This window comes from Epargyreus clarus, unplaced genomic scaffold (genome assembly GCF_041222505.1).
Source record: "Epargyreus clarus isolate Ecla_fem2 unplaced genomic scaffold, WU_Ecla_fem_2.2 ptg000027l, whole genome shotgun sequence".
Classification (NCBI taxonomy): Eukaryota; Metazoa; Arthropoda; class Insecta; order Lepidoptera; family Hesperiidae; genus Epargyreus; species Epargyreus clarus.
In genome coordinates, this window is record NW_027332234.1 from 10,866,727 (window position 1) to 10,880,329 (window position 13,603).

Below are 13,603 nucleotides of genomic sequence, written 5' to 3' on the forward strand. Positions count from 1 at the left end.
TCGATTGTCGATTTATTCGTAGTAACAAAAAAACAATCGAATAACAATCGACGTTCGAATAACAATCGACGTTCGAATAACAATCGACGTACGAATAACAATCGACGTACGAATAACAATCGACGTACGAATAACAATCGACGTTCGAATAAAAATCGACGTACGAATAACAATCGACGTACGAATAACAATCGACGTTCGAATAAAAATCGACCTTGGAATAACAATCGACGACCGAATACAAATTATACCGCGCGGCCACATGCGTGTGCTCAGGACAATGTGCAGGTGCGTCGTGTTGCAAAGTTATCGTCACTTGCCACTGGTTGGAAAATGTAAAGTATTGTATTACATTTTAGTCAATTGTACTATATATTGTTGAGAAATAATTATACCATAAATCATTTTGTATCAAATACTATGGAGTATCATCGATAATCCAGATGTCGTAGTCATCCCCTAAGTTCGTTTCATGACAACGTTTTCAAAAAGGTCATCTGAAAAATATAATATACGTTTCCATGGCGCATATTATAGAAAAAGATTATCAGAAAATATAAAATAATTATGTCTTTTTAGCGTATATTATAGATAAAAGTTGTCACAAAAAATTATGTACTCATAGTTACATTAAAATTACTCGGTGAAATACTATATATTTGAAGAAAAATAATGTTAACAACGCGAGTAGGGTGTGAGAGTGTGTGGCCACGAGGCGCAGTGAGCAGTGCGAGAAGCAAGGTGTGGACGCACCATTAAATAACGGAATGCAACGAAGCAGCGGAAGGGTGCACGACGCACGTGCGCTTCCCCCACCAAATATATAAAACTGACTCAGATTTCTTAAACACAGAAATTAGGGGCTCCTCGCTGCTAGTAGCTTTATGTATACTAAATAGTTGACCAACAACCAAATAGCTTCGATAGTTCCATTTTTACGTAACAATCGCGTATCGCTTGACTGCGCTGTTACTAGTTTTGCGTGTACTAAACAATCGACCAACAATCGAACAATCGACGAACAATCGAACAATCGACCAACAATCGAACAATCGAACAATCGACGAACTATCGAACAATCGACGAACAATCGAACAATCGACGAACAATCGAACAATCGACCAACAATCGAACAATTTCGATTGTTCGATAGTTATTCGAATACAATCGAAGAATTTCGATAGTTATTCGAATACAATCGAACACAATAACAATCGAATAATTCGATTGTTTTTAGTAACAATCGCGCATCGCTATTGTCTATTCCTTTCTCGTCGTTTTTTTTTCTTCCTTTCGCTCGTTATAACCGGGGCGTGTGGTGTGGTTTAGCCGAACAAATTAAGTTTTTTATACAAAATGGCAATCGGAGACGTTAAAACTGCTCAAGGCCTCAATGACCTGAACAAATTCTTGGCCGATAAAAGTTATATATCCGGGTGAGTCTGATTTTTATGTTACAAGTTATCCACGTCAACCGTATGGTAACCTCTCTTTTAATATTTCATATTTGTGATCTATTTAAGAAATCCTACAGTTCTTGATACATTAGTATGAGTATATAATTAATGATTGAATATTATAAATGTAGATACACACCATCTCAAGCCGACGTAGAAGTGTTCGTGCAAGTAGGCAAGGCGCCGGCCGCTAGCCTACCGCACGCTCTGCGCTGGTACAACCACATCGCCTCCTACACAGATGGTGAGCGCAAGGCCTGGGGCCAGGGCGTGAGCCCGCTGAGTGCTGGTGGCAAGCCTACAGCCGCCGCTCCCGCCAAAAAGGACGATGATGACGACGATGACGTCGATCTGTTCGGCTCCGGGGACGAGGAAGAGGTATTTATGACTGAAACATAATAATACCCCATACTTGGGGTGGAAGAGACAGTAACATAGACTTACAAGAGGCATTCTTACTTAGTCTGCAGATTCTGTTGTACAAATGCTCGCCAGCTGGTGAACTGATGTAGGTTGCCGGTAGAATCTTATTTTGGAATTTTAATAGTTACATCCAAAATATGGCATAACAAGTTTAACAATCTAAGTAAGGGCACTGACCTATGAACTGTCGACATTTACATTTCAAATATAATTGCTTCTACTTACTGTCAGGGATGTTCCATGACAATGTGTTACTTTTGTTATAGAGAATATTCAGGAAAATTAAATTATAATGGTAGTACAGCATTAGCTATCCCTTGCTGTGTAGTGTATTGTCTACAACACATACCATCAGATTGTTACACATAGTAATCTTACGAATTAACAGCATACCAACGGCAAAGTTTATAAAACCTGCCAGTTTCTAATTAATCCCACTAGATGAGCTAAATCTTCAACTTATTCATATAAATTGTTACAGGACGCAGAAGCAGCGAGGGTCCGTGAAGAGCGCCTGAAAGCATATGCAGACAAGAAATCCAAGAAACCAGCCCTTATTGCAAAATCATCTATAATCCTAGACGTTAAACCCTGGGATGATGAAACAGACATGAAAGAAATGGAGAAAATGGTCCGCACTATTGAAATGGATGGCCTTTTGTGGGGTGCTTCCAAACTGGTTCCTGTAGGCTATGGTATCAATAAGTTACAGATTATGTGCGTTATTGAAGATGACAAAGTATCAGTGGACCTGCTCACTGAGAAGATTCAAGAGTTTGAAGACTTTGTTCAATCTGTAGATATTGCTGCATTCAACAAAATCTAAATAATGCCATCTTATATTTAAGTTCACACATTTTCAATAAAATCAATATTTATACTGAAACCCTTTTATTTTCTACCATATAAAAATTATTTTGCCTTAATATAGAGTACACTCTCAACCTAGAGGATTTTACAAAATTGCTAGATCAGAAATAAAATTTTCTCAAGATATGTCATATAGATCTTATGCAAATCCACTCATACACACCACACTTAATTTATGTGAATATTGTGACATCAGAATGGATAAAATAAAAACTTGATACTACCAAAATTATTAACATTTTTATTGATTAATTTTTACACAGCTTTAAGGGGTTATATTATAAATAAACTATTTTGTTTTATTATTATGCACATATTATTATGTCTGTGCAAAGAAGACATGCTCAGTACTCTGTCTCATTCAAAACTGACAAGTTCAAAGACCTAAAAAAATTCTTAGGTATTGGAAGTTTCTTTAGTTTTTTATCTATGATTCTAAAACCACATAGTAAATATGTGAACACTAAGTTACAAAATACGTATAGTATATAATATTGCAAAGGTAAACCTTATTACAAACAGTGAGACAATATCAAATATACACAGAATATCACAAATTACAATTTACATCATACACCAGAAATTACAGATAAAACTTGCACTGCCCAAACTGTACAACATGTTTATGACTAGGTGATGCTTTGATTATAGATATGTTTCAAAACATTATTCCACTCTTACTCCTTTGGTTATGGTATCACCAACATTCGCTTGCAAGAACATATTTGGAATATCACTTCCGAAATATATCTTATTATTGAGAGCCAGGGCTTCATATTTCTTTAATTCTAAATATTCTTGAGTGAGAAGCAGCTTATTGGCTTCCGCTTGTTTTTTAAGGTGATAAAAGTCAGCCTCTGCTTTTGTTTGCTGTTTGGCCTTATGTATACTGTCTTCAATGAGTTCTATCTTTTGTAGAGATTCTTTCTCCATTATTTTTTGGTCATACTGTATTTTTGCAACTTGCGCTTCTTTTTCTGCCTCTATTATAGCTTTACGTCGTGCAGTCTCTGCTTCTTTTTCAACAACCTACAAATAGCATTAAATTGATAAGTAATAAAAAAACACTATGACTAATGGATAAACATTTAGGAATATCAAATATTAAAACAAATTTTCAAAAAAGAAGTTTACAGCTATTAGATACTCTTCTGGTACATACTTTCTGATGCTGGGCTGCTATTAGCAGTTTAGATTTTTCTGCTTCCATAAGTTCATAATTCTTACGAATTGATTCAGGAATTTTTGGTTTTGTCACTCTCACCGCTTGCACCCTCAGTCCTGGTGCCATTTCAGTGAGATCTCTTTGTAAAGCCTGAAAATAATAATTATTTTATAAGAATACAGAAGTTATGATTCAATAATTATTGGAAATGATTTCAAACTATTGTGTATGTCATACTTACAGTTTTGAGATTCTCGTCAATTTGATCAAAGAGATCAATGTAGACTTCATGCAGTGTGTGAGCACTGCAGAACTGATTCAACTCGTGGTGAACCTTGTTGAATATTAGGGTCTTATCATAATCTGCTGTGTAGTTTCTAACTGTATCCAGGACTGAAAAATAATATCAATATAAAATGTGCACACATAGCCTTTTCATGTTTGATAATGTTACTTTATTTTAAACTAGGTGAACCAGGAAACTTTGTACCGCCTCAAAATCTATTTATCAAATATATTTCATATAAAATATAGCCTATGTTACTCGTGGATAATGTATCTTTCGAATGGTGAAAGAATTTTTAAAATCAGTTTAGTAGTTTTTGAGCCTATTCATTACAACCAAACAAACTAACAAAGTTTTCCTCTTTATAATATTAGTGTAGAATAATAGAGAAACTTAATGATTGCTATGTTAGTTACTCACCACTTTCACGTTCCAATTTATTAACCACTTCAATCCTTTCAAAATAGATCATGACTCCACCACTAGTTCCACAAGGTACATTCTTCACCTCGTCCGTTTGAAGTGTTGTCTGTAATGGTAAATGATTGTTCAAGAGATAATATTGACACTTGAAAGACAAACCGGACTAAGTGCCATTGTATAAGTTTACAGGTGATACAGTAATTTAGGAAAATCTGAAGTACACCAGAGTAGTTTGGCTCTAGACAGATGGAATGCATTTCAACTGCAATCCAATCGCAAATTGCAGTTCAGGTGCAGTTTGAATGCAGTTGACAGAACTGCATTACTTTAACACTCCGTCCCCTGCATATAGAATCAGTGCGGGTGCGTGGGTATGGTGCAGTTCGGAAGCAGTTTGGATGCAGTTGACACTACTGCAATTGAACTGCTATCAGAGTGTGTGTTTGGTTTGCAGTTCTATTGCAGTCGTGTCAACTGCAGTCAAACTGCACCTGAACTGAAATTTGCGGTTACATTGATGTTGAAATGCGGTCCATCTGTCTAGAGCCTTTTACATAAGCCCACAGTAGAGTTATAAAATCATATGGTTGAATAAAGAAACCTCCTTTTTTTAAAGTTGGTTAAAAACCAAGAAGTAAATATTAATAAGCCCATACCTGAATGGGTTTAAAAGAGGTCAATAAAGGCATCATCATATGAAATCCAGGTTGACTGGTGGTAGTTAGTAAAGCACCACCCTGTAAAAGACAAAAAGAAAATTTTATTAAAATTGTAGGTCTTAATTGTGAGCAGAGACATATTAGATTTATTTACTGTAAAGCTACTGTTCAGATTTGAAGGTTTAAGTAAGGCAACACATGAAGCACTTCCAGTCACTTGTTAAGGTAGTGCATCACATGATGAATTTCATTCCTTATTCGTAAACAATTGTTTTTTTCATAAGTTGTAGCAAGCAGATCTAGATAAGGACTAAATCACCCAAAAATTTGCCACATATACTAAAATGTAATATTAATGATATTATGATCCTTTACCCTATAATAAACTCCAAGATGTCCTTCTTCCACTTTGTGTAAAGAACTGTGTATGGTTACGCCGACAGTTAATATCGCAAACGCTAAGAGCGATGACCGGTCCGCCATTCCTGGGCTGCAATCAAACAAATACGTTTTCAATAAACATGTTTTGATAATAACCACGTAATGAGGAAACAGAGCCGAGGAGAGATAACTTAATGACTTTAAATTACCTTAAATCGAAACGAATGCTTACTATTAGCGGTATGATGGATAGATTTCTACCGTGTTAGTCCTACAGAGACCTTAATGTTTTATACGGCAAATTTTATTCCCATACATCTATAAAATACTACTGTTTATATAAACAAAAATAGGTAATTAATTTAATTTATTATTTATAAAATAGAAAATTGTTTGCATTTGCCTTTCATTTCAATTTTGACACTTAATTTTGACAAGTGTGAATTGTATTGCCATTATATTCTCTCTCTGGATTCATAAAATTTAGCCAAAGTCATTTTATTACAAGTATAAAAGTATAAATAAGTTATTAAATAAAAACCCTTCGATCACTAATAAGAACTAGATACACAATCAGCGACAAAAAAATGGCGCGACGAAAAGAGCACCCAAATAGACATTTGGGTGCGCTTTTAGGTTATTAGTGTTTGAACGTTCGGAGAATAAACATGCCTCAGTGCTCGTTCAAAACTGCAAAAATCACACGTCTAGTACGCTAACAAATGATGGAATATCGTATTTTCGGTAAGTATTATTATTATAAGTAGGTAATTGCTATCACTCAATTATAAATACTGCTATTTCGTTCGTAAATAATTTATTTTTAAGTTTTAAAAATTATCAACAAAAATCAACAGAATGTATAAACCATTTAAATTGTAAAGTCTGTTACTAAACGTACAATTCTTACTATTGCAAGCCCACTTGATTTGTTCGGGTTACATGGTGACTCTGTTCCAACTTGAATGGAGACGCTATTGTTTTATATTTTTTTCTTTAATTTAATTATTTCTTTTTCTTTTTTTTGTTATATAAAAATATTTGTTTTGTATAATAATTAAACATAGGCAATGAGTAAATAGTAAATGAGTGAAATTAAATTATTAAGTGAATTATTATTTAATATATTTTATGATGTCTTTTCATCCAACTGCCGCGACAATAGTCATAGAATTATTATAATAAAGTCTATTGTCGAAAGATACACTAAAATAAGATGGCTTAACATAGCCAAAAAAGATACGGAAAAAAAATAAAAATCCATCGAAAAGACTGTTTTCCAACAAACTCACTTTATTCAAGGGAATTAATGGCATCCTGTTGATTCCATATTTTTATTTTTACTCGACTGCCAAGGAAGGGTTATGTTTTTTGCACGTATCTTGTATGTATCTTTATAAGCGGACTTTAGCTGCACTGCATTTTATTCCCTCGGATCTAACATACGGCTGGGTGAATTTCGACAGTTAAGGTGTCATTATATTCGTCTCAAATATCCAAATGTCCTTAGATAGGTGTTGGAAAAAACTCTAAATTTAAGAAGAAATATACAACGGATTTCTGTCACTACAAAGTAAGCAAGTAATTTAATTAAAATAATCAAAAACCCGACTGCACTATAAAGGCTGAAGTAGAATTTTCAAAAACAGTGAAATAGGCGTTTCATCATTTTTTAGCAAGAAAGCCAAAAAAAAGTTTTATAATAGGTATCTGCTTCAAAAACAAAAGATGTTCAAACAATATTATCCTATTTTATCTTCGTAGGGCTATACGCTATATAAAGAACCTATGTGTAAAATTCCAGCACGCTAAAGATCCGCGGTTTCCCTTTACGTTGGTGTCTGGCGCAGCAACTTACGCATTTAGTCAGACAGTCACCTCGATGTGTTATACACATGTATATATCATATAATATGTGTGTAATCACCTTTTAATTTCCTTTATTTTGATACCCCACTCCATAGTTTTGGTTAACTTTTTTTAAAACGTGTTACTATTTCGGAAAAACATCCACCATTTACGATTTATAGAATATATAACTTCAGTAATTCAAAGTTCTAGTAATTATTTTATATCGTTAGGGGTAGAATTTCATTATTTTTATCCAACAAGCCAGATACACAATTTCATAGTGTTTGCGTCAAAATTGACGGTTGTTCAAATTAACTTTTAACCCTTATTTTGCCCTCTATGGGGTTGATTTTTCGGAAAGGGATAAATAGGTGTGTCTTTATTCCTATCCAGAAAGCCAAATACTAAATTTTACAGTAGTTGCTTCAAAATGAAAGGATTTGAAAAAAACTGTCATCCCCTGTTTTACCCTCTTAGGGGTAGAATTTCCAAAAGGCCTTTCATAGTACTTATTTACGCTATATAGCGAACCCATGTGCAAAATTTCAGAACTCTAAATTAAGCGGTTTTGGCTGTACGTTGATTTCTGAAAAATGAAAAAATCATTTAGTCAGTCAATCAGTCAGTCATCTTGCTATTTTATATATATATATATATATACAAATTATATGTTTTTATAATCTCCGTTTAATTTCCTTTCATTTGATATCATACTCGATAGGTTCGGTTAACTTTTTTCGAAATATTACTATTTCGCGCCAAAAATCCGCCATCTTGATTTTTTTTTCTAACACCTATCTAAGGACACTCGGGTCATTGAGACGAATATAATGACACCTTAATTGTCGACATTCATCCAGCCGTTTGTTAGATCCGATCAAATAAATAAAGAAAAACATACAAGATACGCGCGAAAAACATGACCCTTCCTTGGCAGTCAGGTAAAAATAATTGAAATAAATGTTGGTTTACTACATTTACAGTATTTATTTAGTCGTGGGCAATATATTTCGTTGGATAACGGCGTAAACAGCTTGTTGATTTTTTAATTAAATTACTTGTATTTGGTTATATTTTAATTTTAAACTTATTATATTTTTATTATAATAAATTGTGACTGCATATTACTTACTTTCATTGATAAATTATTATTATGTTCATAAAAAAATAATTACTCGACCTAATAAAAATATTAAAAGTAATGACAGTTCGTCTCCACTAATTCCTTGTCCAAGTGACAAACCACGGTCGTCAATTTTTTTTTTCTTTGTTTTTAGCGTCAATTTGACGCCACTTTTTAAGTTCATTTTTGTATGGGATTGTGTATCTATAATCTTATTAGTGATCGAAGTAAAAACCCCACAAAAACCTTTCCTAAGAACACTGTTTGCCATTTAATGGCTGTCAAAACAATGTAATTTACGCGGAATAATGCCGACATGTGCAGATAAGACAAGAAATCGAAGAAAAAGTGCGGAGAAATATCGTTTCATTCCTAAATGATCTAAAAACTAATTTTATTTAATATTTTTCAAAAATAAAAGTAGATGCCAGTGACAATTTCGATTGTCGTAACTGGTTACATTTTCTTATTAGGACTGAGTAATCTTTACTTATCTATGCCAACGACTTCTTGAATTTTAACTGCAACGACTACATCTCTCAACAATCTCCATGTAAGGATTCCCTCCTTCAGTTCTTCTTTCCGTAATTTTTTATAAGAAAATGAAATAAATATTGGAACATCAGAAAAACACTTAAAATTTTAACAAAACTATTTTATTAGCATTTTTTGCCTTTGTCAACTTTAGTCAACATCCGTCAAATGTACAGATTCTTGATACTCTCTCTCGGCTACGCTGTCGTATGTTTTCCCATCTGCATGAATCCCGTCCAAGACAGTCCCCATGGTATTCTTTAAAGATCTGTACAGCTCCAACGCTTTAGCGCAAAGCTCTCCCTCAGGCGAATTACCTGGTTCAATTAATAACATTTCTAAAGATCTTTTCAAATGTTTCTCAGCACTAAGTAGCTCGTCCTAAGAAAATAAAATATGAAAGTTATATTTCGCTGACAACAACGTATAGAATAGAAACAAATAATGCCAGTAGTGCACATTTTTCTCAAATTAAACAATATTTTACCATATATACAGATGCGGTTATCTCCCGAGCGTCGAATAATTTCTTCGCCAGTTGTACCATCGTTATATGCAATTCAAATAATGTGATCGCTGAAACATAACAATATTACTCAGTTCAGTCAACAATACCAATTTAAAAAAAAAATAAGATCACATTTGATTTTAACAATTTGACGAGCCCGATAAAGTAAACGAGGAAACAGTCAAGCCCGATATATCCATTCGATGTTTTAAAATATTCCAATAGATTATTTATTCGAATACGTGGCGTCAAGATATACCTTTGGTCCTACATATTCCTGGACTAATTTTCTCCAAAACGGGCAACAACTCTTCACAAAGCTCTATTTTTCGCCTCATCATCTTCTTGGTAGGTCTGGGCTCCCTGTTAATAGTGTCCCTCAAAACTCCTGCCAACCGTTGTTTGGCGTCCAACAACAAGTAATGGTGCGGAGCCAGCACCAACGATACAAATTTAATATACTCCTCTAGTTCTTTCTCATCTTTTTTATCTGAAAATAAAAATAATTGTACCTACATTTTGCATAGTGCCCGCCGATAGCAATACTATTTGCCGCGTCATTTCATCACCACGTCCATTCGGGCCAACGTTCGCACACAGACTGACTCCGTAGTCCGCAATCACCTTATTACAGTAAAGACGCAAGAGACAAATACCCACCCACATAAACTACAGTTTACCATAACTTTTTGTTATCCAATATTTTCGTGTACTTTTTGTTCATGTACATAGGAAAACGCTTTTTATACTTTATACCATTCCAGGAATTGAAACCGAACTCCCCAAAGTCCATAACACAAAATGTAGTACGTAGTAATATAAAACTCACTTATAACTTCCAATTTATCAGAACAGCATTTCACTTTAAAATCTATACTTGATTTCTCAAATTCCTTCTTGCAACTATGACACGTCCAAGTTTTGTCGTCATTGCAAGATATGTAACCAGTCTTGCATTCAGTGCAAACAGCGGAGCTCATGTAAGTGTCCATTTCCGTCGGGTCTGAACACCGGTTACATGTGCATTTAAAGTATTTACCCACTAGCAAGTGTTGTTGACGTAATGAAGTGCCCTAAAAAGAAAAAGTAATAATAAACATACGTGTAAATGTAATATTTTAAAGTTAGTATCGTCGGACATAGATGGTCGTTATTCGGATGGGAGACCGCCAATAACTTTCATTCGCGCTTCCTTGCTTCGGACAGAAGCTTCAGTCAATCAAGAATTTTATATATCCCCAATAACTACCTAAGAAAACTTGGCCACTGACCCATACTCCCGTCCACTGCACCGTATCGGAGCAACGCGATGGAATTAGTACCAGGCTTCACCCAATAATATGAAGGAATCAATTTCCAACATTAAACAGGAATTGCAGACGGATAAAACGGATTGCAGACAGACACGATACATACTAATAATTAGTACTTGATTAATGCTCACTTTTAAGGGATCCGTATAATTATAGTAAATCGTGTCGCCTTTCTTGATATCCGTGCTGGCGTGGCACACGAGCACGTTGTAGTCGTTGATAGCGATGTGCGTGTTGGCGGCGCAGTCGTGCGCCAGCAGCGCCGCCGCGAGGTACACGCCGCGCAGCACCTCCGCACAGCCGATAGCCGGGATGGGCGGCCCGCGCACCTCGAAACTGTTCACGTCTATCGCTGCACATATCTTTTGGACGAGGTTGTCAACTTCTACGCCTTCGAGAAGCCCGAGGGAGCTGATGAACTGCAATAATGAGGGACTTATTAAAATCCATTGTAACGAATAGACTACATTTCAACATTAATCGTAAATCCTTTTATAATGGCCTGTAGATCAAAATATGTAATAATATGTAACACTTTAAAACTCGAACGTATTTATCTGATATATATTTTGCGTTTTAAATAACACACTGTATGCATTGAGTATAAATCATGAATTTTTAAATGTACGTAATAGAAAAATCCGAAACTATAAGGATTAGCGTTACTTTTGGATTTCGCCAACCACGCACACTTGAAACATTAACAAAGTAATAAATAATAAATAATATAGAAAAAAACTGTCCACACGAGTAACAAAAGAAATGTGTATTTGCAGTGCGTTTTGAAGTAACGACGGCATTATTGGTCAAAATATTTAAAACTAAACGGGCAAACAGACCCGCTAGCGACTATGGTCTTTTAAGATAGAAATTAATTTACTATTTTTGATTGTCCTCCTCACCTTCACAGTATTTTCGTAATATTGCCAAACGCTACTATCCCGCCGTTCTTCTAAGTGCGTCTCTAGTTTCATGAATTCTTCCCATGCCTGAGGGTCAGTTTGTTTCTTCAGCAACGCGCGCAGCACAAGGAGGGAGCCCACGTTCTGCACCATGGTCATTGGACTCAATCCTATACTAAGCTTCAAGTCTCTGAAGGTTTCACATTCTGATTTACTATGCCATGCTGAAATATAAGAATGCATTATATTATGTCCATGAATGAGCATGATGAAGGCTTAAGTTAAAATTATTTTTCATTTGTATTAATCAAATATGTTTGTCCAATGCATAGGTTGATCGAATTAGAAAAAGTTTAGCGTTACTCCACTAGTTTGCTGTTAATAATTGTGGTATGTTTCATGCAGTAGTCAGACAGATCTGATTTCATTGGACTATATTAACTGGAAAAGATAAATAGGACCATTAATAAAATAAAATTTTACCAGCAGTTGCATCTGGACATCCATCCCCAGGACATATAGGAGCGACAGCGCAATTCTTGCAAATCAAGAACTTGCTTATGAGCGGCAAGTAACAATTAAAGCATAAAAGTGACGTGTCGCTGCTGGGACCTATCACGAACGCCTGGTCTACGAAAATCCTCTCACCAGCTTTTAGATCTTTGGCGGCTACTAGGTATCTAAGATAAAACCAAAGAATTAACTAACAACATTTTCATCAATGCAATGAACGTCACTTTTGATCAACATTTTTTTATTAACTACAATGATTAAGCTCATTTAAGATGATGCTCTTAAAATAGGCGACCATAACATTCAAAGAATACTAAATTTTATAGAAGAACAAATTCTTTATACTGTATATATAAAGTATGATAGAGATTTAAGTAATTTGCAAATATCCATTAATTTAAGGGTAGCGACCATTTTCTTTAACAATTTACACGTCAAAACATCACAACATAAGAGCTAAAACAGCACACACCTGCCAAGTTTCTCAGATTTTTGTATTTGATATCGTAAACTCATTTTTTCCACACTACTATTTTACTGCAATTTGGTTAAATATCAATCGTAACAATGACCGGCAGTAATATTCTCAGTCCACGTGCGGTATTGACCGACCGTATTTATAGACTGTCGTACAGAACTATTTTTAATACTAATGGTATCTTGTAACACAGTGATATGCGCTCGAGTCGGTTCTGCAACGCATTTCCACTGTTTGAAAGAATGACAATATTTGAACTTTTGGCCCTAAATAAAATAATTATTTATTGTTATTGAATAGTGAACTACTATGAAATTAAGCTAAAAGTTTACACAGAATTATATTTTTGTAAAAAAAAACAATTTGTTGTTGGTTATGGTATATAAGAATCATTACCGCATTAAGTGCTACATTTTTTTATAATATAAGAGTAGCAGACGAGCATGCAGTCCACCTGATGGTAAGTGGCTACTGCCGCCCATGGACATCTGTGATCAACCCCAGATAGGATTAGATATTCCTACCTGAGGTCGGCCACAGATGTGCCGCTACCCCTGAGGACTAAGCTAGAACGCCTCGGAAAAGTCTGTCTCCCTTACACACACCCTTCAAAACGGAACACAGCAGCGCCTAACACTGCTGTTATTAGGTAGAAATAGGTGTGGCGGTGGTGCCGCCGGAGTCGCACCACAAAGGGTTCTACCACCTTCAATAAAA

General features: G+C 35.0%; 3 protein-coding genes across 4 annotated transcripts; 1 reads left to right on the forward strand and 2 right to left on the reverse strand.

Annotated features, from left to right (window-relative positions):
- Nucleotides 1-1,275: 1,275 nt before the first annotated feature.
- eEF1beta (elongation factor 1-beta) lies at nucleotides 1,276-2,760 on the forward strand. The gene is made up of 3 exons (XM_073088587.1): nucleotides 1,276-1,436; nucleotides 1,589-1,835; nucleotides 2,362-2,760. Exons 1-3 carry the CDS (start codon nucleotides 1,357-1,359, stop codon nucleotides 2,704-2,706), a joined length of 672 nt encoding a protein of 223 aa, XP_072944688.1. The 5' UTR covers nucleotides 1,276-1,356; the 3' UTR covers nucleotides 2,707-2,760.
- On the reverse strand, nucleotides 1,292-6,099 carry LOC140753800 (erlin-2). 2 transcript variants are annotated; one of them, XM_073088586.1, is made up of 7 exons: nucleotides 5,897-6,099; nucleotides 5,659-5,773; nucleotides 5,281-5,361; nucleotides 4,622-4,730; nucleotides 4,157-4,308; nucleotides 3,913-4,065; nucleotides 1,292-3,779 (listed from the first exon to the last, which is right to left on the reverse strand). In XM_073088586.1, the coding sequence occupies exons 2-7, from the start codon at nucleotides 5,764-5,766 to the stop codon at nucleotides 3,417-3,419; spliced, it is 966 nt and encodes a 321-aa protein (XP_072944687.1). In that variant the 5' UTR covers nucleotides 5,767-5,773; nucleotides 5,897-6,099; the 3' UTR covers nucleotides 1,292-3,416. The 2 variants fall into 2 exon arrangements, with proteins under 2 accessions (XP_072944687.1, XP_072944686.1); XM_073088585.1 differs by having other exon boundaries at nucleotides 5,874-6,099.
- Nucleotides 6,100-9,170: 3,071 nt separating this feature from the next.
- Nucleotides 9,171-13,044, reverse strand: LOC140753797 (SET domain-containing protein SmydA-8). Its single transcript, XM_073088582.1, has 8 exons — nucleotides 12,881-13,044; nucleotides 12,379-12,575; nucleotides 11,896-12,119; nucleotides 11,125-11,412; nucleotides 10,510-10,753; nucleotides 9,940-10,170; nucleotides 9,660-9,748; nucleotides 9,171-9,553 (listed from the first exon to the last, which is right to left on the reverse strand). Exons 1-8 carry the CDS (start codon nucleotides 12,922-12,924, stop codon nucleotides 9,323-9,325), a joined length of 1,548 nt encoding a protein of 515 aa, XP_072944683.1. The 5' UTR covers nucleotides 12,925-13,044; the 3' UTR covers nucleotides 9,171-9,322.
- Between the last annotated feature and the right edge of the window lie 559 nt (nucleotides 13,045-13,603).

Bases quoted from the DNA above. Each gene is read 5' to 3' on its own strand.
- eEF1beta (XM_073088587.1), top strand. From the start codon at position 1,357: ATGGCAATCGGAGACGTTAAAACTGCTCAAGGCCTCAATGACCTGAAC. The intron at 1,437-1,588 runs GTGAGTCTGATT...TTATAAATGTAG, and splicing joins GATAAAAGTTATATATCCGG to ATACACACCATCTCAAGCCG. The intron at 1,836-2,361 runs GTATTTATGACT...AAATTGTTACAG, and splicing joins GCTCCGGGGACGAGGAAGAG to GACGCAGAAGCAGCGAGGGT.
- LOC140753797 (XM_073088582.1), bottom strand. From the start codon at position 12,924: ATGAGTTTACGATATCAAATACAAAAATCTGAGAAACTTGGCAG. The intron at 10,171-10,509 runs GTGAGTTTTATA...TTTTATTTTCAG, and splicing joins TGATAAATTGGAAGTTATAA to ATAAAAAAGATGAGAAAGAA. The intron at 9,554-9,659 runs GTAAAATATTGT...TTATTTTCTTAG, and splicing joins TAACCGCATCTGTATATATG to GACGAGCTACTTAGTGCTGA.
- LOC140753800 (XM_073088586.1), bottom strand. From the start codon at position 5,766: ATGGCGGACCGGTCATCGCTCTTAGCGTTTGCGATATTAACTGTCGGC. The intron at 4,309-4,621 runs GTGAGTAACTAA...ATTATTTTTCAG, and splicing joins TAAATTGGAACGTGAAAGTG to TCCTGGATACAGTTAGAAAC. The intron at 4,066-4,156 runs GTAAGTATGACA...TATTATTTTCAG, and splicing joins TTGACGAGAATCTCAAAACT to GCTTTACAAAGAGATCTCAC.